Below are 26,296 nucleotides of genomic sequence, written 5' to 3'. Positions count from 1 at the left end.
GTATGGGAGGCAGGGATGAGGGTGAGGTAATCCACAGTCTGTGATCCCTCTCCAGCAATTACAAGTTGCACTCCCCATCAGATTGAGCTCCTACATCAAACTGGTGTTTGTATGGGTGGAGAAGTGTAAACAGTGGGCACCCTGGGAATGGAGCTGAGGTTGTCTTTTTTTTTTTCCTCCCTGAAATGAACTGAAGGAGAGGACACTGTATAAATCTGGGAAAGATACTAAGCTAGTGTGGGTAATAAAGTCCAAAGTTAAGTGAAATAATCTACAGGAAGAGTTTTTAATATCTGAGGGAATGGACTGAAGAATGAAGCTCAGTTTGGAAAAGGACATGTAGAGAATGGTAGAGGGAGAACTCATTTATAGTGAGAGGCTGTGTAGCCTGGTAGTTAAATATGTAGGTGGACCCAAACTACTTGGATTCAAGTTCCACTACTTACTAGTTGTATGCCCAAGGACAGTTTTCTTAATTTCTTATTGCTTTAGTTCTTCATCTATAAAATGGGAATAGCAATAGTATCTACATAGATTTGTTATGAAGATTTAAGGAATTGATACATGTAAGGTGCATAGGGCAGTATTGGCCCAAAGTAGGTGCTTAGTGAATGCTGGTTATTATTCTGTAAGACATCACCTGGGGTGCCAACAAGACCAGCAAGATGCGTGAGAACTAAGACCACAAGTGGTCTGTAGTATTTTTTTTCTAAGGAGAAAATCGAATACATTTACTCATTGACTCTGGAGTGTGTCTGTTTTGACTAAAACAAGAAAGAAGATCCATAAAAAGGTTACTAAAATGAGGATGGGAAAAGAGGGGCTTTCATAGAAGGAGAGAAAATAGATTGGGCTCTGGTCTGGAAAAATGAAGACTGAAATGCTCTATGGTGAATTTCATAAAGGACAGGAATAGCATGAATAAATAACTTGTTTATGAAATACTGGAAAATTAGAGCTGGCATGAAAGATGAATACTTTGAGGTGAGGACTTGAACAGATGGTTACTTGACTGTGCTTGCACAGTGAGTCATTCAGCTAATGGAGCTCTTTAGGTCAGAGTTTCAAAGCAAACTGGATGAAGGATATGGATTATGGCCCCTGCACTATCAAGGGTCATCAGGGATATTTGTTATAAGACCCAGTTTAGTCCCATTCAGCATTTGTAAATAACTTATATTAATGTAGTACTTAGCCATTTCAAAAACTCAGCAGCCTTAATTCATTTGATTCCCACAATACTGATTTACTGAGCTTAGATCGTGGGCAAGGTTCTGCAGAGAATCAAAAGATGAGAAAGATGGCTTGTGATGGCTTGTGTTGTGTCTGATATAATTACCACTACGAAACACTGTGATGAATTTAATTTAATCTGCAGGCTTAATATACTTGGTTCACTTTTACTTATAATGTTTTGAGACTAGAGGATTTTTCATTATTTTTTGAGTTCAAGATTGGTATTGTGAAGAAATTCAAGAAATACAAGTTCTCTTTTTGTGATATTTTGTCTTCATAAATTCTATCCAGGTCATATTCTGAGGTACAATTGAACATCTCATATTTGTTTTTAATTTTGGAGTAGTTATTCACAGAAAGCACTTTTGTAGCTGAAAGTTAATGCAGAGTTCTTCAGTTCCCTATTTCATAGCTGCATGAAATGGGTCCTTAAGTGACATGAACAAGGTGGGAAAGCTTTGACTAAAGCCCAAGTTCTAGTCTTCTAGGTTTTCTTTCCCATCAAACTGCTTCTCCCAGAGGATCAGGGTGATTGTAGTTGAGCTTATTTATCTGTGTGTATTTGTGTGTGTGTGTGTATTTGTGTGTGTGTGTGTGTGTGTGTATTTGTATATGCACGTGCTTAGTTACTTCAGTCATGTCCAACTCTTTGCAACCCTGTTGACTGTAGCCTGTCAAGCTTCTCTGTCCATGGGATTCTCCAGGCAAGAATACTGGAGTGGATAGCCATGCCCTCCTCCACATTTCTGTGCTTTATCTTGGAGCACTCAGGAGTAAATGTACTATGGACCCAGTGAGGCTTAAGCTCCAGAGCCCCTTTCTTGTATGAACCTTGAGTGGGGAGAGGAAGCTAGGTTGTAATCAGGAAACATTTCTATATGAGCATTTTTGGTAAATGATCTAAAGAGATAACATAAGAGATGAACTTGATTTTCCAAGCCTCCATTAAGTTGCTGTGATCTTTTCACATTCTAAAGAAAAAGAAACTCACTCTTGTACCTATTTTCTATTTGTATTTTTGTATTGTTTTTCTTAAAGAAGTACCTTTCCCCTGCTACAAGATTATATAAATTTCAGGCTCCTTGAAATCTGGATAGGCTTCTGATACCCAAAGATATAGCTGGTTGACATAAGACAAACACCAACAGACATAAAATGAGAAATTGACAGTAACACAATAATAGTAGGAGACTTTCACACCCCACTCGCACCAAGAGACAGATCATCAAAACAGAAAATTAATAGGAAACACAAGTCTTAATATAAATAGTGATGACCAGGGTAACCAAAAATTGTGATTTGACTGTTTTGGTAAAATGGTAGGAAAGAGAAGGGATATTTGAAGTAACAAAGTTCAATCTTTGGCTACTGTTAAAATAAGTCAGCATATAATTGATGTAATAATTATTACAATTATTACAATTATAATTGATGTAATAATACGATGCTACTGTAATAATACAGTAGCATTGTATGATTGATATGAAATGTGAGGTATTGACACAAAACTGATCAATTAGGAAAGAAAACTATTAAGAAACAGTATGAAGTCAATGGCAGGAGAAAACTTCTAAGGAATTAAAAGGGGTTGACTCTGAAAAACAAAACTAAAGAGTGGGGACACAGGGGACAAGGAGCTACCATATTTGCTTAAACATTTAAACAGTTATTTCTTTAGCATTTTATTACTTTGAGAAAATTTAAAGTAACTTAAAACATAAAAATAAAAGTGCTATTCAAAATTTTAAATAAAATTAAAAATAATAATTTGAAATATTAAAATGAAATTCCAACCAGCTCTTTTTTTCCTTGTATAATATTTTTAATTTTATTTTAAATATTTTATTAAAGGATAATTGCTTTACAGAATTTTGCTATTTTCTGTCAGACCTCAACATGAATCAGCCACAGGTATACATATATTCCCTATGTTTTGAAATGCCCTGCCATCTCCCTCCCCATCCCACCCCTCTCTGTTGATACAGAGCCCCTGTTTGAGTTTCCTGAGCCATACAGCAAATTCCCGTTGGCTATCTATTTTACATATGATAATGTAAGTTTCCATGTTACTCTTTCCATACATCTCACCCTCTCCTCCCCTCTCTTCATGTCCATATTCTCTATGTCTGTTTCTCCACTGCTGCCCTGTAAATAAATTCTTCAGTACTATTTTTCTAGATTCCATATATGTGCGTTAGAATATGATATTTGTCTTTCTGACTCACTTCACTCTGTATAATAGGTTCTAGGTTCATCCACCCCGTTAGAACTGACTCAAATGCATTCCTTTTTATGGCTGAGTTATATTCCATTGTGTATATGTACCACAATTTCTTTATCCATTCATCTGTCAATGGACATCTAGGTTGCTTCCATGTTCTAGCTATTGTAAAAAGTGCTGCAGTGAACAATGGGATACATGTGTCTTTTTCAATTTTGGTTTCCTCAGGGTATATGCCTATGAGTGGGATTGCTGGGTCATATGGTGGTTTTATTCCTAGTTTTTTAAGGAATCTCCATACCATCTTCCATAAGGGCTCTCTCTATTAATTTACATTCCCACCAACAGTGCAAGAGCATTCCTTTTTCTCCACACCCTCTCCAGCATTTATTCTTTGTAGACTCTTTGATGATGGCCATTCTGACTGGTGTGAGGTGATATCTCATTGTGGTTTTGATTTGCATAAGGGATTGGGGGCAGGAGGAGAAGGGGACGAAAGAGGATGAGATGGCTGGATGGCATCACTGACTCGAGGGGCATGAGTCTGAGTGAACTCCAGGAGTTGGTGATGGACAGGGAGGCCTGGCGTGCTGCGATTCATGGGGTCACAAAGAGTCAAACACGACTGAGCGTCTGAACTGAACTGAACTGAATAATGAGCGATGTTGAGCATCATTTCATGTGTTAGCCATCTGTATGTCTTCTTTGCAGAAATGTCTGTTTAGGTCTTTTTCCCACTTTTTGATTGGGTTGTTTGTTTTTCTGGCATTGAGTTGCATGAGCTGCTTGTATATTTTGGAAATTAATCCTTTGTCAGATGTTTCATTTGCTATTATTTTCTCCCATTCTGAGGGTTGTCTTTTAACCTTGCTTATAGTTTCCTTTGCTGTGCAAAAGCTTTTACATTAATCAGGTTCCACTTGTTTACTTCTGTTTTTATTTCCTTTACTCTAGGAGGTGGGTCATAGAGGATCTTGCTTTGATTTATGTCATTGAGTGTTCTGCCTGTGTTTCCTCTAAGAGTTTTATAGTTTCTGGTCTTGTATTTAGGTCTTTAATCCATTTTGAGTTTATCTTTGTGTATGGTGTTAGGAAGTGTTCTAATTTCATTCTTTTACATGTAGTTGTCCAGTTTTTCCAGCACCATTTATTGACGAGGCTGTGTTTGCCCCATTGTGTATTCTTGCCTCCTTTGTCAAATATAAGCTACCCATAGGTGCATGGGTTTATTTCTGGGCTTTCTATCTCATTCCATTGGTCTATATTTCTGTTTTTGTGCCAATACCATAGTGTCTTGAGGACTGTAGCTTTGTAGTATAATCTGAAGTCAGGAATGTTGATTCCTCCAGCTCCATTCTTTATTCTCAAGACTGCTTTGGCTATATGGGGTCTTTTGTGTTTCCATATGAATTGTGAAATTTTTTGTTCTAGTTCTGTGAAAAATGTCATTGGTAATTGGATAGGGATCTATCTCATTGAATCTGTAGATTACATTTGGTAGTATAGTCATTTTCACAATATTGATTCTCCTACCCAGGAACTTGGAATATCTCTCCGTTTATGTCATCTTTGATTTCTTCCAACAGTATCTTATAATTTTCTGTGTACAGTTCTTTTGTCTCCTTAGGTAAATTTATTCCTAGATATTTAATTCTTTTTGTTGAATGGGATTGATTCTTTAATGTCTCTTTCTGATTTTTCATTGTTACTATATAGAAATGCAAGTGATTTCTGTCTGTTGACTTTGTATCCTGCAACTTTGCTAAATTCACTGATTAGCTCTAGTAATTTTCTGATACTTTCTTTAGGCTTTTCTATGTACAGTATCATGTCATCTGCAAACAGTGAGAGCTTTACTTCTTCTTTTCTGATCTGGATTCCTTTTATTTCTTTTTCTTCTCTGAATGCTGTAGCTAGGACTTCCAGAACTATGTTGAATAATAGTGGTGAAAGTGGACACCCTTGTCTTGTTCCTGATCTTAGGGGGAATGCTTTCAGTATGTCATAATTGAGAATAATGTTTGCTGTAGCCTTATCATATATGGCCTTTACTATGGTGAGGTAGGTTCCTTCTATGCCCATTTTTTGAAGAGTTTTAATCATAAATGGGTGCTGAATTTTGTCAAAGGCTTTTTCTGCATCTGTTGAGATTATGGTATGGTTTCTAACCTTTTGATTTGTTAAGGTAGTATATCACATTGATTGATTTGTGTAGATTGAAGAAACCTTGCATTCCTGGAATAAACCCAATTTGATCATGGTGTATGAGCTTTTTGATGTGTTGCTGAATTTTGTTTGCTAAAATTTTGTTGAGGATTTTTGCATCTATGTTCATCAGTGATATTGGGCTGTAGTTTTCTTTTTTTGTGTTGTCTTTGTCTGGTTTTGGTATCAGGGTAATGGTGGCCTCATAGAATAAGTTTGGAAGTGTTCCTTTCTTCTGCAGTTTTTTGAAACAGCTTTAGAAGGAGAGGCATTAGCTCTTCTCTAAATGTTTGATAGAATTATCCTGTGAAGCCATCTAGTTCTAGGCTTTTGTTTTTTGGGAGATTTTTGATCACAGCTCCAATTTCAGTGCTTGTAAGTAGTATTGTATAGTATCCTTTCTTGTACAACTTTTTTTGTTTGTCATAGAGTTAATAAATATATTATTTTCTTTTGCTTATTTTTCTGTAATCTCTCTGAAAAACTACCTTTCCTTTCTTTTCATATAGCTTCTTGTTTTTTCAGAGTTCACAATTATTTTTCCTTTGACTTAATTTTCTGTGTATCTAGCTAAATAAATCTTTGGAACTTCTAAGCATTTATCCTATCAATATTATTTTGGGACGTGGTCAAACATATCAGATAATCTACGAATTTTCCACCGCCCCCTTTTTTATTTCCTCCCAGAGACCTCCTTCCATATTCCTTCACCCTCTTGCTCCAGGATGGACTGATTTTATTCTAAGGTCTGGAAATTTCATATGTTAAGCCTTTGGTTTGATGTTTGCTGAGGATAACAATCAGTGGACCATTTCTAAATCCTAGCGAATTGTTTATGCATTGCAAGGAATTTTATATAAGCAGTTTTTGAAGGTGTATTTTAGTTATCTGGTATCATATAAGGACTGCTTTCATTTTCTAGCTGTCTAGCTTCACATAGTTGGGTGAAGGAAATGCTGCTAGTAATGGATAAAGTACTACATCTGGATACCTGAAATGTCTAGTGATTAAAAGTAGGATTTGCTAATATATGATACAACTCTTTTTTTTCTTTAGAAAAGCTACAACTCCTATTTTTTTTTGTCATGCACATTAGCCTTAAGGTGAAATACCTGAATTTTGAATCCCAGATGATTATTAAGAATATATTCCCAGATAATTTCTTGTTACTTTTAAACTCTTAATGGTACTTGCCAGTATGAAACTTGGTTTTTAATATATGGAAGTTAAATATAATTTTAAAACATGATATATTTTAAAAGAACGATATGAAGTTCTTTTTACATGCTACTTTTTGTTAGCTACATTAGAGGCATTACACAGTTATGGGGAATTAACTATACTAGTTCCATGATAGCTCCCCACCAATACTTTGTAAATGCAGAATATTCGGTTAATTCTTACTGTGTACTACAGATTAGACCAATAACATTGTTTTACTTTATTGAAGTAAAAGTTAAAGTCGTTACAAGTCATGATTAGGTTTTCTTATGGGGACTTCTTGTTGTCAGATAATTCACTCCCCTGTAAAGGAGGATTAATGTTATCATAGATAATCACTATGTAAATCAGGTACAGTGCTAATTCTTTAAAGAAGGAGAATTTTTTTCAGTGTCTTTCAATATATTTCAATCATGTTCCTTTCCAATCGTTGTTGCAATTCAGGTGGCATGCTGTTCAGTTGAATTCTTGTAGAACACATAGCTCTATAATTTTGTTTGATTAATTTTGTTTCCTGAGAACATTACTGGAAGAGAAAAAAAATGTTTTGAAATCTTTACTATCTTGTTTGAAACAATCAATCCTGATAATGTTTACAAACAGAGATAAATGATCAAATCCTCCTCCCAGAGTGCACTGCTGTTGGGATGCCCCTGGCCTCTGTCTAGACCTGTAGCACTGAAGCCACTGCACATCTCAGGATGCATCACCCCCTCTCCCTTCCTTCTCTGTCTTCCGTAGTATTGTCCACTGAAAGCTGTAGACAGACATAGGAGTGGTGAATCCCCAGGGGCAGGTTAATCCACCCTGTTTGCCTGAGTTAAGGAATTGGGTGGTGATAGGGTTCATACCCAGAAATGGAGGAAACAGAGAAACACCAACTAGATATTGTGGCAGAATTTCTTGCTTTCTATCAAAGAAGTGGTTACTTACTAACCCTGCTTGATGCCCCAAGACTTAAAAAATTGAAGGGTTTTTCTAATATCTTCATTTCAGCCCAAGGTTATTACTATATGTGAAGTGTTAGTGGTTAGTTTGGTGCAGTAATTTGTTTCCATCAGTGTCATGGGACTTTTCCTGGATTTTAGTATGTGTGATTGATTCTAAGCTTCTTCTCTAAGTGTGTTGTACATTTCCCCTGCAATTTTGAATGGCTTAAAATGAATGATTGTACTATTTGGGTGTTTTGTGTAAAGGATTTTCTGTTACTTGCATTTATATTGTATTACTGAAAGCTTACCAAAGATAAATGTGTTTACTCATTCAACTAACTGAAAACTTTTGGTTTGTCTTATCAGTTAGATTCAACATCACTTCTCTCTGAGGAACAGTTAAGGTGTCTTCTGGATGAATGCTCGTTCAAACAAAAATCCACAGTTAGACTGTCTCCAGAACAAGAAGAGAAAGACATTGAGGATGTGATACCTGAGTTCCCCCAACTTTCTGGATCTAGTCTCTCTGAGTCATTAAACAGGTCAAAAACAAAGGTTAGAAGCACTGAAGTGGAGGACATAAATGTGCCCAGGAATGTAGAATGTGCAACATCCAGAGGCTACTTTCTCACCAAAGCCTTGACTGGGCATCACATGTCACCAGCTCTTCTCCTTGAAGCAGAGAATGTGAAATGCCTTCAGTTTTCTGAGGACAAGGTTATTAGTGATGCAGAAGACTACTTTATGTCTAAGACTCTGGGCATCGGGAGACTGAAAAGGCCCTCTTTCTTGGACGATTCGCTGTATGGCATCAGTGTGAGCCTTTCATCTGAAGACCAACATGTGAAACTCAGCCCTCCAGAGAAACTCAAACCAGGTGAGGCTTGGAGAATATGCTGAAAATAATCTTTACTAAAACCTCAATATAAAGGTAATACAGTTCAAAATATAGTAGGATAAGGAGGTATCCTTGAATGTCACAGATGGGTCAATTAAGAGCATGCTAACATAAGAACATATTTTTTAATGTTTCTATCAGATCATTGTTGGGATTAGTACTTTTACAAAATACGTTATTTTTAATAACTAATGCCATTATTAGTTATGGTAGTTATGGTTATCCAGAAAGCAGTGTTGATTTCAGAAGAAAAGAGAAATTAGTTTGAATGGCTACAAATAATTTGAGTAGATTTGCTTAGTATTTTAGCTTCCAGATATCAGTGGTGAATATTTGTTCCGAGGAATGAATTCGTGGAATGCTGTGTATCATTGTGGTTTTGTTAGTTTTGGTATACAAACTTCCCCTCCCAGCTACTTGTATATTGTCAGGGTTTTTTTTTTTTTTTTTGATCGAGTGTTGCATCTTACCAATGGTACAAAATACCAATACTACGGGCAGTTTTTTGGATATAAACAAATATTCAATTACTTATGTTACAGGTCTAACATGGTCTGTGTTATATTTGTTGAGTTTATAAACTCAAACTTTGAAGTTAAATAGCTTCAACTTTTGCTCTCATGTAGGTTAAAATATATTTCCTATTACCTATTAAATCTATAATCTATTAATTCTGAACTAACTCCTTAGCCCTGTATTTCTAACTGCCATCTGGATATGAACTCAAACTAATTTCCTCATCCTTCCCTCTCAACTCAGATTTTGCTCTTGACTTCCATTTCCTCAATCACCCAGGCTTAAAATGTGAGTCATCATTGATTCTTCCCTTTGCCTCGCTTCCCACTTCCAGTCTTCAAATCTTGTTTGTTCTGCTTCTGCACTGTCTCCCATGTCCATCACTCCCTTGCTGTTCCTGCCCTCTCAGCTGGATCAGTGCAGGAACCTGATCAGGTATGCCTGCTCTGCTGTCTCTTCTCCTGCCATTGTCAGCCACCTAAACTTATTCCCCCAAAGTACAACTTTGATGAACATACTCTCCAGCTCAAAAAGCTTCCATGGCTCTCCTCTGTCTGTTAATGAAATTTGCATTCCTTTACTTGCTGTTCAAGGCCTTCAGAATCTGACCTGAAGTTGTCTTCATAACCAGTCTCTATGTAGTGCCTTAAATGTTATTCAGGTTATATAGCTAATTTGGGCTCAGGAGGTACAGTGCTCTCTATGTTGCTCAAGTCTATTTCTTCTCAGGAATGTGCAGGTGTACCTTCAATGGTAGTTGAATTCTAACCCCAGCCTGTCAATGTAACCTTCCCTGCTCCTCTCTTTTAAAAGTTTTACTTCTCTTCTGAATGTCCAAGGGTATCAGTCCCCTATCACATCATTTTATACACAGTCTCACATTGTTAGGCACACACACCCATATACTCTTCCTTAGAACTATGTAACCTTTTTGAGGACAGAGGTCCTATCTTCTGATTCATTGTTAAATCTTCTCTGATGTCCAACGTGCTGCCTTACATCAGTTCAGTTCAGTTGAGTTGCTCAGTCGTATCCGACTGTTTGCGACCCCATGAATCGCAGCACGCCAGGCCTCCCTGTCCATCACCACCTCCCAGAGTTCACTCAGACTCACGTCCATGGAGTCAGTGATGCCATCCAGCCATCTCATCCTCTGTCGTCCCCTTCTCCTCCTGCCCCCAATCCCTCCCAGCATCAGAGTCTTTTCCAATGAGTCAACTCTTCGAATGAGGTGGCCAAAGTCCTGGAGTTTCAGCTTTAGCATCATTCCTTCCAAAGAAATCCCAAGGCTGATCTCCTTCAGAATGGACTGGTTGGATCTCCTTGCAGTCCAAGGGACTCTTAAGAGTCTAAATCAAGTGCCTGTTTAATAAATAAAGGAATTTAAATTATCCAGGTTTAGACGTGTGAGTGCGTGCTAGGTTGCTTCAGTCATGTCCGACTCTTTGAGACACTGTGGACTGTAGCCCATCTGGCTCCAGGAATTCTCCAGGCAAGAATACTGGAGTAGGTTGCTGTATCCTCCTCCAGGTGATCTTCCCAACCCAGGGATCAAACTCACCTCTCTTACATCTCCTGCGTTGACAGGCAGGTTCTTTACCATTAGCACCATCTGGGAATCCCTAGTTTTAGTATAATACACTGAAAATGCAGTTCAAATTTATTCTTCGCATTATGAATGAAAGCACGTGGTATTGCTTAAGAATTATGCAAGCCTGATATTCTATATAAAGATTTGGAACTTTTTTCTTTTTTCTTTTTTTAGTGAAATTCCACAAACTATACTCTTTTTACCTAGCAACAGAGTTTACTTACAACAGATAATTCAGTTAAATGAGTGTGGGCTGTCTTCTCCCACTAACCTTCTTCACTTAACAAATAGACTGTAAAAACTTTGTTCTACTCTAAAATTGCAGTGTATTTTTCTCTTTGGACAAAAAGGTTTTATTAGGAAGAAAGTATTGGGATTTCTTTTTTGTCAACTGTAATCAAAACTTATTCAGGTGGGTATGATGATTTATTGTGTATGGGGTCTCATTCTCATGGAATCAGTATGTGGGGGTTGAGAAGAGTATTTTACTGGGATATGACACTACTTCCATGTGAATGTCAGTCACACTGATGTACATCTGTCGCCAAGTGGAGCATGAAAATATGGAATGAACTAGAATTTAAGAGCCTGGTAGGCTGCATTCCATGGGGTCGCTAAGAGTCGGACACGACTGAGCGACTTCACTTTCCCTTTTCACTTTCATGCATTGGAGAAGGAACTGGCAACCCACTCCAGTGTTCTTGCCTGGAGAATCCGAGGGACGGTGGAGCCTGATGGGCTGCCGTCTATGGGGTCGCACAGAGTCGGACACGACTGAAGTGACTTAGCAGCAGCAGCAGCAGAATTTAATGTGACATAATGGAAAGAAGTTATGGTGATTTACCTTTAACTTCTGAAAACATGCCTCTGATGGCTCTAGATATTCCTAGTATTTTACTAAAACAACCTTGTGATTATGGAGGTTTAAGATAGAATAGATGTGAATATATGAACCATATTTTACTTTCTGTTTATTACATGATAAACTTTAAGGAATAAATCCTACATTATTATTTTGGATGCTTGTCAGCCTATCGGAACCTGGGAATTTTTCTTTTACTGACCTCAATATTTACAATTATTAAAATAACTTGCTAATCAATTTATTCTAAAATACCAAATTGGACATTATGTGATTTATGCAAAAGTGAACCCCAAAAGTAAATGCTAAAACCAGTTTTCCTGGGAAAAAGTTTTTTAAAGATGTAATTATAATGAGAAATTACAGTGTATTCAGCTGTTATGTTATATTCCCTCTCTTTCTCAGGAAATAGATATGTGTGAATACATGATTCAGATGAGATTTCTGTAAGCAGACAGGAAGAAAATAAGAAGAATCATTCATCATTTTCTCTTTAAGTAGCAAATATATTGTTTTATTTTCCTACATGAACTGAGGTCTGTTATGAATTTTAAAATTCTGCTTCTAAAAGATAGAGTCAGATAAAACTTCAGTTCAGTACTCAGTCATGTCTGACTCTTTGTGACCCCATGACCTGCAGCATGCCAGGCCTCCCTGTCTATCACCAACTCCCGGAGTTTACCCAAACCCATGTCCATTGAGTCGGTGATGCCATCCAATCATCTCATCCTCTGTTGTCCCCTTCTTCTCCTGCCCTCAATCTTTCCCAGCATCATGGTCTTTTTAAATGAGTCAGCTCTTTGCATCAGGTGGCCAAAGTACTGGAGTTTCAGCTTCAGCGTCAGTCCTTCCAGTGAACACCCAGGACTGATCTCCTTCAGGATGGACTGGTTGGATCTCCTTGCAGTCCAAGGGACTCTCAAGAGTCTTCTCCAACACCACAGTTCAAACGCATTGGGGTCCACATCTAGTGACACTGAGGACCGATTTCAGTTGTGGTATTGAAGATAAGGATTTGCTTCACAGATGTATTAGAGGTTTCCAGTGTGAAGTACCTCATTTTGGGGGAAGTGTGGTTGATTTACAATATTGGTTTCAGGTGTGTAGCATGGTGAGTCAATATTTTTGCATATTATACTCTATTAGTGGTTATTACAAGATAATGTCTAGAATTCCCTGTGCTATATAATATATTTTTGTTGCTTATCTATTTTACATGTAGTAGTTTGTATCTCTTCATCACATATCACTAACTTACCCCTTCCCCTTCCCTCTCCCCTCTGGGAACCATTAATTTGTTTTCTCCGTGTGTGAGTCAGTTTCTGTTTTGCTGTATACATTGATTTGTATTATCTTTTAGATTCCACATGGAATTGATATTATACAATATTTGTCTTTCTTTCTCTGACTTAAGTATAATATACTCCAAGTTCATTTGTATTGCTGTAAATGGTAGAATTTCATTCTTTTTATGGCTGAATAATATTCCATTATTGGAGAAGGCAATGGCACCCCACTCCAGTACTCTTGCCTGGAAAATCCCATGGATGGAGGAGCCTGGTAGGCTACAGTCCACGGGCTTGCGAAGAGTTGGACACGACTGAGCAACTTCACTTTCACTTTTCACTTTCATGCATTGGAGAAGGAACTGACACCCCACTCCAGTGTTCTTGCCTTGAGAATCCCAGGGACGGGGGAGCCTGGTGGGCTGCCATCTATGGGGTCGCACAAGGTTGGACACAATTGAAGTAACTTAGCAGCAGCAGCAGCAGCAGCAGCAATATTCCATTGTAGGTAGGTAGGTAGATAGATGTGTCACTTTTTATGCATTTTTCTGTTGATGGTCACTTGGATTGCATCCATATTTTGACTATTGTAAATAGTACTGTTAAGAACTTTGGGATCCATGTGTTTTTTTGAATTAGCCTTTTCATATTTTTTTTTTTTTTTCCTGAGTATAGAACCAGGAGTGGAATTCCTGGATCATATGGTAGTTCTCTTTTTAGTTTTTTGAGGAAACTACATATGGTTTTCCACAGTAAATGTACCAATTTACATTCCCACAGACAGTGTACAAGGGCCCCTTTATTCCACATCCTCTCTAACATGTGTTATTTGTAGACTTTTGGATGATAGCCATTCTGACAGTTGTGAGGTGATATCACATTTTGTTTTGATTTGCATTTCTCTGACAATTACAGTGTTGAATATCTTTTTTATGTGCCTGTTAGTCATCTGCATGTCCTCTTTGGAAAAATGTCTATCAAGATCTTCTGTTCATTTTTTGATTGGGTTGTTTTTTTGATATTGAGTTATATTAACTGTTTATATATTTTAGATATTAAACCCTTGTTAGTCATATCATTTGCAAATATTTTCTCCTATTCTGCAGGTTGTTTTTTTGTTTCACTGATGGCTTCTATTGTTGCACAAAAGCTTTGGAGTTAAGTTAGATTCTGTTTGTTTATTTTTGCTTTTATTTCTTTTGCCTTAGGCTACAGACTAAAAAAAGTTACTACAACTTATGTCAAAAAATGTTATGCCTATTTTGTCTTCTAAGAGTTTTATGGTTTCAGTTGTTGCATTTATGCCTTTAATCTGTTTTGAGTTTATTTTTGTATATGTTGTGAGGAAATGTTGTAACCTCATTCTTTTACATGTAGTTGCCCAGTTTTCCCAGCACCACTTATTAAAGAGAGATTTTTCTCTCCATTGCATATTCTTGCCTTCTTTGTCATAGATGAATCGACCATAGGTGCATTGGTTTATTTCTGGGCTCTCTGTTCATTCCACTGATCTACATGCCTGTTTTTCTGCCAGTACCATGCTGTTTTGATTTCTGTAGCTCTGTGGTATAGTTTAAAGTCTAAAAGGGTTATACATCCAGCTTTGTTCTTATTTTTTCTCAAGATTGCTTTGGCAATTTGGGGTCTTTTGTGGTTCCATATAAATTTTAGGATTATTTGTTCTAGTTCTGTGGAAAATGGAAAATGTCATGGGTATTTTGGTAAGTCAGAGAAGGCAATGGCACCCCACTCCAGTACTCTTGCCTGGAAAATCCCATGGATGGAGGAGCCTGGTAGGCTGCAGTCCATGGGGTCGCTAGGAGTCAGACACGACTGAGTGACTTCACTTTCACTTTTCACTTTCATGCATTGGAGAAGGAAATGGCAACCCACTCCAGTGTTCTTGCCTGGAGAATCCCAGGGACGGGGGAGCCTGGTGGGCTGCGGTCTATGGGGTCACACAGACTCGGACACGACTGAAGCGACTTAGCAGCAGCAACAGCAGCAGCAGCAGCATTTTGATAAGTATTGCATTAAATCTGTAGATTGCATAGGGTAGTATGGCCATTTTAACAATATTAATTCTTCCAATCCAAGAGCACAGGATAATTTTCCATTTCTGTGTATCTTCTTCAATTTCTTATATAAATGTTTTATAGTTTTCAGAGTATAGGTCTTCTACCTCCTTGGTTAAGTTAATTCCTACATATTTTATTCTTTTTGATGTGATTTTAAAAGAGATTGGTTTTAAAAGGGAAAATTTTCTTTTTCTGATAGTATTATTGGTATATGGAAAAACAATAGACTTCTGTGTATTAACCTTATATCCTGTTCTCTTGTTGAATCTATTTATTAGTTCTAATGGGTTTTAGGTAGAGAATTTAGAGTTTTCTATATAAAGTATCATGTCATCTACAAATATGACTTTTACTTCTTCCCTTCCCTTTTGTTATCTTTATAAAAAAACAGCTCTTGGTTTCATTGATCTTTTCTAATTTTTTGCCCCTATTTATTTCTTCTTTGATTTTTATTATCTCCTCCTTTCTGAGCTGACTCTGCTACTTTTAAGTGTCTGTTTTTCCCTCTCCCTGTTCAAAACTCTTGCCCCAGAGAAGGGGGCTGCTGAAATAAGTAAGGTCCATGCACAGACAGAAGTCTGATGTGCTACTTATGGAGGCAACCGTGTCTTTGCTCAGATGCAGGCTCGAGTGCTAGTAACCTTTGTACCTCACAACTGATCACTGCCCCCAGCTTCTACCACCCCTGCCCTGTGGTGGAACCATTCTCCAGGGCTGACTGGGGCCCATGTGGAGTCTTGATGTGTATCAGGAGGTGAGTTGTGGTGGAGCAATTGCTGTCAGAGATCTGAGCAGTTTCTGAGATTCCATTTGAGTAAATGCCAACAGTGGCAACTGCCGTCCCACCCAGACTCCACCTCAGGACTGGGTTACCTCTGTGTCCTACAGTTGAGTTGTTTCTTGGTCATGGGCACCTCAGATTCAGTGCCATGGTGTGGCATGGGGTGAGCAGGCTGGAGCTTCGGCTGGGGCACATGGCGAGGGAGGTGTGGAAAACCAGCTGCTCCTAGAGCAAATGTCTCTCTGTCCTGCCTTAGGCCTAGCCAGTGTGTATGCACTCCTTATATGAACAGTCTAAGCTTCCCACAACCCTTCTAATTGTTCCAGAGGTCCTCCAACAAGCCAAGGGGCTTATCTCCCCTCTGTAAGACCCCAGACTGGAGCACCCGACCTATTGCTTGAATTGCTCACTCTCCAGGGCAGGTGTCTGCTTGAGTAATCTCCATTTTCATCTGAATCCTCTCCCAGGGGCCCAGGTCCTGTCCCGATTGCTTTTCTTCCCTTCCTAATTCTGTGTGTATCTTTCTTATAGCCTTGGCTGTATGAGTCCTGCCAGTTTGTTTTCAGAGAGAACTGTTTCACATTAGATGTGTTTTTGACGTGTTTGTGAGCTTCATGTCCTTTCACTCTGCCTTTCTGTCCTTTCACTTGCTTGCCCCCTCCTGAAATACTTCATTTTTCATTCTGCGCTTTAAGCTTAGTGGTAACTACTGTTATTTGACTTTTTGGATATAATGTCTAATAAATTCAGTGTTACACTCACCTACTGTTGGGGTTTCAGAAGACCGATAAATAGCGTCTTCTCTTCCCCACTCCTATCAAACCAACTGAGAGATGTATAGATTCTGACAAATGAAGATTAGGAGGTTGGCTTTATTGCTGATGAAAAGTAGGGGATTGATGCCACCTGGGTAGGTAGCCAAATGGTCTTTTGGATGTTATGCCCTCAAGATAAACCTACATACTCACTCTGGCAAAGGTGAAAATCATCAAGCCTCACCTATGGAGACCTGTCCATGTGGATCAGTAGTACAGAGGAGCAAAGGGCACCCTGGCAGAGAATGGTGACCCCCTTGGAGAGAGGAATGAGTTGAGCATACTGTTTCTTCCACTAGACTCACCAGTCAGATAACTGGCTGTTCTTTCCCATGGTGGGGGTGAAGCTGGATGCATCCCCACTGAAAGTTCCCCCACATGGAAGTGTGAGAGGAGTAAGTGGTCTTTGATCACATCAACCATGGAGACACTGCCAGGTACGCTAGTGCTGCAGGTCTGTGGTTAGTCTAGTACTTAATCAAAGCTTCTTATGCTGAATTGACTTCTAGATAATCAAAAAGGCATCTGTGCATGTACAGTTTTTTTTTTTTCTAATCAAGCGCTTGAGCTGCTTATGAACAAATTCATGTAACTAAGAGGAAAATATGATTGGCAAATAACAAAGATAGAGTAAGGCATAAAAGGACACAAAGTCAATCACATAGTAAAAAAGGGGGACAAGACTACACTAATTTTTCAAGGGAAACTGAAATTTCCCATAGGACGGACCCATTTATTGAATAATGTTTTTTAAAATTTCTATAACAAATGTAACAGTGAATCAGATAGGGTTATTTTTAACATAACACCATTAAATGAAAACTAAGGAGACCAACTGTCTTGGTTTGCTCAGGAGTGTCCTGATTTTACACTGAATGTCCCTTGTCTTGGGTAACCCTCAATCTCTGGCAAACTGGGAAGGTTGGTCACTCTAAATTAAAACTGAGAACATAAAATCAAGGAGAAAATTAATTACTCAAAGGATAAAGTTAACAGAGTCCAGCTAAGTATCAGGATGAGCAGAGATGTCTGGCTCAACCACCCACCAGCATGATTGGTTTAGGGGTTAGGAATATGGGCTGTGAGTGAGACAGACCTCCTTTTGAATCTTTGCTTGACTTTTAACAGATGATCTTGTGCAAGTTACTTAATCTCTCTCTCCTCTCTACCTTGGTTCCCTTATCTATAAGATAAATGGCTTTAGTACTTATCCTCTAGGATTGTAATAAGAATCAAATGAGAAAATTCACATAAAATGATTAGTGCAGTGATTGGACTTGGCTGGCCTACATAGTACTTAACATTTCATCAGATTTCTCATAAAAGCCTAGATTTCTGACTTTTCTAGCAAATCAGCAGGTCTTACACTTGGGGAGGAGAGCCGGATAGCAAATATTCCCCTTAGGAGCATGTACTCTGCTAGAAAACGTGGCCGCATTTGGCCCTCTCTACTTCATGTGCTTGACCCTTTGGGGCCATATGATATCCATCCCATGTTATAAGCCTTTGTTGCTTAGAATATTGTCCAATTACTGGAGCGTTGTTAGAAGTTCAGGGCCTAAGGCCCCACCCCAAGCCTACTGAAACAAAATTTGCACTTTAATAAGCTCCCCTGTGATAATTACAGTGAAGTTTGAGAAGCTCTGTTACAAACCACTAGAACATTATTCCTAACCAGGATGAATGTAGAGATCATCTGGGAATTTTTTTACTTGTCTGTTTTACACAACCGACTCCAGTGTTCTTGCCTGGAGAGTCCCAGGGACAGGGGAGCCTGGTGGGCTGCCACCTATGGGGTCGCACGGAGTCGGACATGACTGAAGCAACTTAGCAGCAGCAGCAGCAGCCAAGGTACTAGCCAGACTTATTAAAATCAGGCTCCCTGGTGTGGAGTGCTCAATCTGTCAAATTAATGCAAGTGACCGATTTTGCCCTGCATATTGAGAAATATGGCATTCAGTTTATATATAAGAAAACTAATTACATTATCCTATTAGGGTCCTCAGATAGAACAAGTTCTCAGTTCAGTTCAGTTCAATCACTCAGTCACATCCAACTCTTTGTGACCCCATGGACTACAGCATGCCAGGCCTCCCTGTCCATCACCAACTCCTGGAGTTTATTAAAACTCATGCCCATTGAATCAGTGATGCCATCCAACCATCTCATCCTCTGACATCCCCTTCTCCTTCTGCCTTCAATCTTTCCCAGCATCAGGGTCTTTTCCAATGAGTCAGTTCTTCACATCAGGTGGTCAAAGTATTGGAGTTTCAGCTTTAGCATCATTCCTTCCAAAGAAATCCCAGGGCTGATCTCCTTCAGAATGGACTGGTCGGATCTCCTTGCAGTCCAAGTGACGCTCAGGAGTCTTCTGCAACACCACAGTTCAAAAGCATCAATTGTTCGGCACTCAGCTTTCTTTATAGTCCAACTCTCACGTCCATACATGACTACTGGAAAAACCACAGCTTTGACTAGATGAACCTTTGTTGGCAAAGTAATGTCTCTGCTTTTTAATATACTGTCTAGGTTGGTCATAACTTTTCTGCCAAGGAGCAAGTGTCTTTTAATTTCATGGCTGCAGTCACCACCTGCAGTGATTTTGGAGCCCAAAAAAATAAAGTCTGACACTGTTTCCACTGTTTCCCCATCTACTTCCCATGAAGTAATGGGACCAGATGCCATGATCTTAGCTTTCCGAATGTTGAGCTTCAAGCCAACTTTTTCACTCTCCTCTTTCACTTTCATCAAGAGGTTTTTTAGTTCCTCTTCACTTTCTGCCATAAGGGTGGTGTCATCTGCATATCTGAGGTTATTGATATTTGTCCTGGCAATCTTGATTCCAGCTTGTGCTTTTTCCAGCCCAGCGTTTCTTATGATGTACTCTGCATATATGTTAAATAAGCAGGGTGACAATATACAGCCTTGATGTACTCCTTTTCCTATTTGGAACCAGTCTGTTGTTCCATGTCCAGTTCTAACTGTTGCTTCCTGACTTGCATACAGATTTCTCAAGAGGCAGGTCAAGTGGTCTGGTATTTCCATCTCTTTCAGAATTTTCCAGTTTGTTGTGATCCACATAGTCAAAGGCTTTGGCATAGTCAATAAAGCAGAAATAGATGTTTTTCTGGAACTCTCTTGCTTTTTTGATAATCTAGTGGATGTTGGCAATTTGATCTCTGGTTCCTCTGCCTTTTCTAAATCCATCTTGCTCTGGAAGTTGATAGTTCATGTAGTGTTGAAGCCTGGCTTGGAGGATTTTGAGCATTACTTTGCTAGTGTGTAAGATGAGTGCAATTGTGCAGTAGTTTGAGCATTCTTTGGCATTGCCTTTCTTTGGGATTGGAATGAAAACTGACCTTTTCCAGTCCTGTGGCCACTGCTGAGTTTTCCAAATTTGCTGGCATACTGAGTGCAGCACTTCACAGCATCATCTTTTAGGATTTGCAATAGCTCAACTGGAATTCGATCACCTCCACTAGCTTTGTTCGTAGTGATGCTTTCTAAGGCCCACTTGACTTTTCATTCCAGTATGTCTGGCTCTAGGTGAGTGATCACACCATCGTGATCATCTGGGTCGTGAAGATCTTTTTTGTATAGTTCTTCCATGTATTCTTGCCACCTCTTCTTAACATCTTCTGCTTCTGTTAGGTCCATACTATTTCTGTCCTTTATGGAGCCCTTCTTTGCATGAAATGTTCCCTTGGTATCTCTAATTTTCTTGAAGAGATTTCTAGTCTTCCCCATTCTATAGTTTTCTTCTATTTCTTTGCACTAATCACTGTGGAAAGCTTTCTTATCTCTCCTTGCTATTCTTTGGAACTCTGCATTCAAATGGATATATCTTTCCTTTTCTCCTTTGCCTTTTACTTCTCTTCTTTTCACAGCTATTTGTAAGGCCTCCTCAGACAACCATTTTGCCTTTTTGGGTTTCTTTTTCTTGCGGATGGTCTTGATCCCTGTCTCCTGTTTAGTATCACAAACCTTGGTCCATAGTTCTTCAGGCACTCTATCAGATCTAATCCCTTGAATCTATTTCTACCTTCCACTGTATAATCATAAGGAATTTGATGAAGGTAATACCTGAATGGTCTAGTGGTTTTCCCTACTTTCTTCAGTTTAAGTCTGAATTTGGCAATAAGGGGTTCATGATCTGAGCCACAGTCAGCTCCCAGTTTGTTCTTTCTAACTGTATGGAGCTTCTTGAAAAGAATATAATCAATCTGATTTCAGTGTTGACCATCTGGTGATGTCCATGTGTAGAGTCTTCTCTTGTTTTGTGGAAAGAGGGTGTTTGCTATGACCGGGGTGTTCTCTTGGCAAAACTCTGTTAGCCTTTGCCCTGCTTCATTTTGTACTCCAAGGCCAAATTTGCCAGTTACTCCAGGTATTTCTTGACTTCCTACTTTTGCATTCTAGTCCCCTATAATGAAAAGGACATCTTTTTTGGGTGTTAATTCTAGAAGGTCTTGTAGGTATTCATAGAACCATTCAACTTCAGCTTCTTCAGCCTTACTGGTCTGGGCATAGACTTAGATTACTGTGATATTGAATGGTTTGCTTTGGAATTGAACAGAGATCATTCTGTTGTTTTTGAGATTGCATCCAAGTACTGCATTTCAGACTCTTTTATTGATTATGAGGGCTACTCCATTTCTTCTAAGGGATTCTTGCCCACAGTAGTAGATATAGTGGTCATTGAGTTTTCCAGTCCATTTTAGTTCACTGATTCCTAAAATGTTGATGTTCACTCTTGCCATATCTTGTTTGATCACTTCCAATTTGTCTTGTTTCATTCCAAGTGCACCTAACATTCCAAGTTCTTATGCAATATTGTTCTTTACAGCATTTGACTTTACTTCTATCACCAGTCACATCTACAACTGGGTGTTTTGCTTTGGCTCCCTCTCTTCATTCTTTATGCAGTTATATCTCCACTGATCTCCAGTAGCATATTGGCACCTACCAACCTGGGGAGTTCATCTTTCAGTGTCCTATCTTTTTACCTTTTCATACTGTTCATAGGGTTCTCAAGGCAAGAAAACTGAAGTGGTTTGCCATTCTCTTCTCCAGTGGACCATGTTTTGTCAGAACTCTCCACCGTGACCCACCCATCAGTCTTGGATGTCCTTACATGGCATGGCTCATAGTTTCACAGAATTGGACAAGGCTGTGGTCCATGTGATCAGATTGGTTAGTTTTCTGTGATTGTGGTTTTCAGTCTGTCTACCCTCTGATGAAGAAGGATAAGAGGCTTATGGAAGCTTCCTAATGGAAGAGACTGACTGAAGGGGAAACTGGATCTTGTTCTGATGGGCGGGGCCATGCTCAGTAAATCTTTAATGCAATTTTCTGTTGATGGGTGGAGCTGTGTTCCCTCTCTGTTATTTACCTGGGGCCAAACTATGGTGGAGGTAATGAAGATAAATAATGACAACTTTATAGTCCAAATACATTTCATCTCAAAATTCTCCCCATCAAAGGATCTGATTGCAACTTGCTCAGTTGGGCCTGGGTGCAGGTAAACTGGGTTTGGGGAAGATGTTTCGTTGGTTTGAAGGAGGTGTGAGTGAGTGTATATCCTTGCTCCTACCACCTGAACAGTCTGAAGGGAATTAGATTGTTTTGAGAGAGTTGTGCTATATATACAACAATGTATATGTATATTTTTGTACTATAGTCTTACTGGTTTGCAGCAGAACAGTGAGATTCTGAAAATTACTACCACTCCTAGCTGATTTTTTTCCAATAAAAATATTTTGTCCTGCTCGTAGGGTAATGTTCAACTCATCATTGCTTTGATGGAGTTCTCTTTCTCTCAAATAGTGTGTGCCTTCAGGCCTCCTAGTTATCATGTAAAATTACTTTTCCAAGTCTACTAATTGCTTCTCAGATGCTCTTAGTAAGCCAACCCTCCAAAGTTTCTTTAATCAAAATATCACAGTTGGCATATTAGGAATTCTCAGTGTTAATTCCCGTTTTATGTAAGACCTTAGTATATAGTAAATTCGTATCTGATGAATTTATTTTTTCAAGTTACTCTCAACTAATTTTCTTTTTTTTCTTAATATATATTTTGTTGAAGTATAGTTGATTTACAGTGTTTCAGGTTAGCAAGGTAATAAATAAATAGCAAAATGATTCATTTATACATATACACATATATTATTTTTGAAATTATTTTTCATTATAGTTTATTAAAAAATTATTGACTGTAGCTCCCTAATTCAGTTCTTCTTGGGGTAGACTTCATAGAAATATTTTCCCCCTGGTTATTTTCTCTATCATAAAATAACACTTTCTCTACTGTTTTATTTAGTAGTATAAAGTGAACAATGGTATGTTGGAGAGTTTTGATATTTAATTGTAATGAACTTATCACTTTGTCAAGTATTGGGAACTTCTGATTCCACTGCATCATTCAAATTGAATAAAATGAAAACATGAGTTACTGAAGATCATGACTGTAGACTAGATTTATGAACCAGCAGTATTGGCATCCCTCAGGAGCTTGTTAGAGCTGCAGAGTCCCAGACCTACTATATCAGGTTCTGCATTTTAACAAGATGCCCTGCAGTAGGTGTATGCACTCTGAAGTGTGCTGCTGCTGCTGCTAAGTCGCTTCAGTCGTGTCTGACTCTGTGCAACCCCATGGGTGGCAGCCCACCAGGCTCCCCCATCCCTGGGATTTTCTAGGCAAGAACACTGGAGTGGGTTGCCATTGCCTTCTCCATTACTGAAGTTTGAGATCTGAATTAGATGGTTTACTAGTCTCTCTATTTTAGGATTATAAAAAAAATAGCCTATGTGGTGATGGTGAAAATAATATCAGAAAGTATCTTCTTTTCCTGCCTGCTCTAGCCCTGCTTTATCCTCTTGAATTTCATTTTAATGAAGACACTGCCTTCTCCAGACTGTCCTTTTACCTCCCTACCCATCCCACTTTTCCTTCTTGTGTATAACCTTCTTCTTCACCACTGAGAGCAAGCTGTTGCTGCTGCTGCTGCTGCTAAGTTGCTTCAGTCGTGTCTGACTCTGTGCGACCCCATAGTCCGCAGCCCACCAAGCTCCCCCGTCCCTGGGATTCTCCAGGCAAGAACACTGGAGTGGGTTGCCATTTCCTTCTCCAATGCATGAAAGTGAAAAGTGAAAGTGAAGATGCTCAGTCGTGTCCAACTCTTAGCGACCCCATGGACTGCAGCCTTCCAGACTCCTCCATCCATGGGATTTTCCAGGCAAGAGGACTGGAGTGGGCTGCCATTGTCTTCTCCTTGAGAGCAAGCTAGTCCTACTCTTTAGCTCTCTACTACTTTTTCATGGCTAGTATTTTATTTGGAGACATACCTAGCTGGTATGGGATCATCTGTACTTTGTGTACTTTTGATTTTCAGACCTCTCTCTTTGGCATCTGCCTCAGGTCTGCCTGGCATGTAAAGCTATACTGAGTCTATCCCTTAGACAGTGCTTCTTATCTCTGCACATTAGAATCATCAGGTAATATTTAACAACAGGTTAATACCTTGTTTCCATTCCAGAATTAAATAAATTTCTAGGGGTTGGCTCTGGGCATCTGTGTTTTTTAAAGCCAGTTTCTGAGGATGGGGTCTGGGTGATTCTGTTGTTTAGTTATGACTAAAACCTGCTCCAGGGTTCCATCGTATTCATTCATTAAGGATGCTGCTCCTAGGTTATCAGGTGAGTAGGACATGATCACTGCTCTGAATTATTTCATAGGATATTGATGAAGGCAGGCACTTAAAGTAGACAATCTCAGCATATGGGGCTAAGTATAAGAGCTTCTGGACAAAGTATTTGGCAACACTAGAGGGAATGACGAACGATTGGAGAGATGGGGAGGTGGCGTTTGAATTGAGCTTCTGAGGATGAGTGGTCACTTACTGGGTGAGAAGGAGAGCACTCCAGATGGAAGGACTAGCACTTATGAAGATGTGGTGCCGAGGGCTTATCAATCCTCACCTCACACGTGAGACACGGAGGTGCACTTCTCATACATCCCACCTTCTTGTCCATGCTAATATTTCTTCTCCATGCATTGACAGTGTCACTACATTTCTCATTGTACTCTGAAACTCCAAATAATTTGTTGTTAAATATTAGATTGATTTTTAAAGTAATCGCTTTATCGACATCTACCCTAAACACCTGCGTTGCTGCTGCTGCTAAGTCACTTCAGTCGTGTCTGACTCTGTGCGACCCCATAGACGGCAGCCCACCAGGCTCCCCCGTCCCTGGGGTTCTCCAGGCAAGAACACTGGAGTGGGTTGCCATTTCCTTCTCCAATGCATGAAAGTGAAAAGTGAAAGTGAAGTTGCTCAGTCATGACTCTTAGCGACCCCATGGACTGCAGCCTACCAGGCTCCTCCATCCATGGGATTTTCCAGGCAAGAGTACTGGAGTGGGGTGCCATTGCCTTCTCCAAAACACCTGCATTAATTTCCTACAGTTGCCACAGCACATGATCACAACAAAAATTTATCGTCTCAGAGTTCTGGAGGCCGAAGTCTGAAGTCAAGATGTCAGCAAGGCCACACTCTGCCTGGAGGCTCTATGGAAGGATGCTTCCTCGCTTCTCCCACTGTCTCAGGCTGTTGACATTCTTTGGCTTCTTCGCTTTGTGGCCATATCACTCCAGTCTCTGACTCTGTCTTCACATTGTCATTCTCTCTCTGCACGTGTCTCAAATCTCCCTCTGCTTGTCTCTTATAAGGACATTTGTTCATTAATATAGGTCCCACTTGTATAATCCAGGATGCTCTTATCTCAAGATCCTTAATTATATCTGTAAAGATGCTTTTCCCAAGTGAGATGACTTTCATAGGTATCAGGGATTAGGATGTGGATATAACCTTTTTGGGGTAACATTTTAACAATACCATACAATTCAGTGGGTTTTAGAATGTTCACAGAATTTTGCATTCATCACCACTATCAATTTTACAATATTTTCCTTATCCTAGAGAAAAATACCATACCCACTCACAGTCAGTGCCCATTTTCCCCCAACCCCCAGCCCTAGGTGATCACTAACCTACTTTATGACTCTATGAATTTGCCTAGTCTGGACACTTCATATCAATGGGATCATATAATATGTGGCCTTTTGTGTCTGACCCCTTACTTATTATAATGTTTTTAAGATTCATTCGTGTTGTGGCTTGTATCAGTACTTTACTCTTTTATTATTGAATAATATTCTTTTGTGTGAATTTACCACATTCTCCTTATCCATTCATTAGCTGATGGACATTTGAGTTGTTTCTAACTTTTTGGCTGTTATATGTAATTCTGCTATTAATCATGGTGTGCAGGTTTTTGGGTAGATACATATTTTCATTTGGGGCTTCTGTGATGGCTCAGCCATCAGTTAAAAAAAAAAAAAGTCTGCCTGCAGTGCAGGAGATGCAGGAGATTGTGGGTTCAATCCCTGGGTCAGGAAGATCCCCTGGAGGAGGGAATGGCAACCCACTTTAGTATTCTTGCTTGAAGAATCCCATGGACAGAGGAACCTGGTGGGTTATAGTCCATGGGGTCACAAAGAGTCAGACATGACTGAGGGATTGAGCTCAAACATGTTTCTCTAGGGGACATACCTAGGAGTAGAATTGCTGGGTCTATGGTAACCTTTCGAGCAGC

The 26,296-nt window shown here is 39.2% G+C and overlaps 1 protein-coding gene across 1 annotated transcript in view; it reads left to right on the top strand.

The window, feature by feature from the left end:
* FSIP1 (fibrous sheath interacting protein 1) overlaps positions 1-26,296 on the top strand; it is a 218,228-nt gene that overhangs the window by 187,609 nt on the left and 4,323 nt on the right. The window contains exon 11 of the mRNA XM_027553499.1: positions 8,182-8,692. Within this exon, the coding sequence (XP_027409300.1) occupies positions 8,182-8,692 (511 nt within the window). The remainder of the gene's footprint in view (positions 1-8,181; positions 8,693-26,296) is intronic.

This window comes from Bos indicus x Bos taurus, chromosome 10 (assembly GCF_003369695.1).
Source record: "Bos indicus x Bos taurus breed Angus x Brahman F1 hybrid chromosome 10, Bos_hybrid_MaternalHap_v2.0, whole genome shotgun sequence".
NCBI classification, from domain to species: Eukaryota; Metazoa; Chordata; class Mammalia; order Artiodactyla; family Bovidae; genus Bos; species Bos indicus x Bos taurus.
The sequence above is the reverse complement of the archived record's forward strand: the minus strand, read 5'-3'. Positions and strand labels throughout refer to the sequence as shown.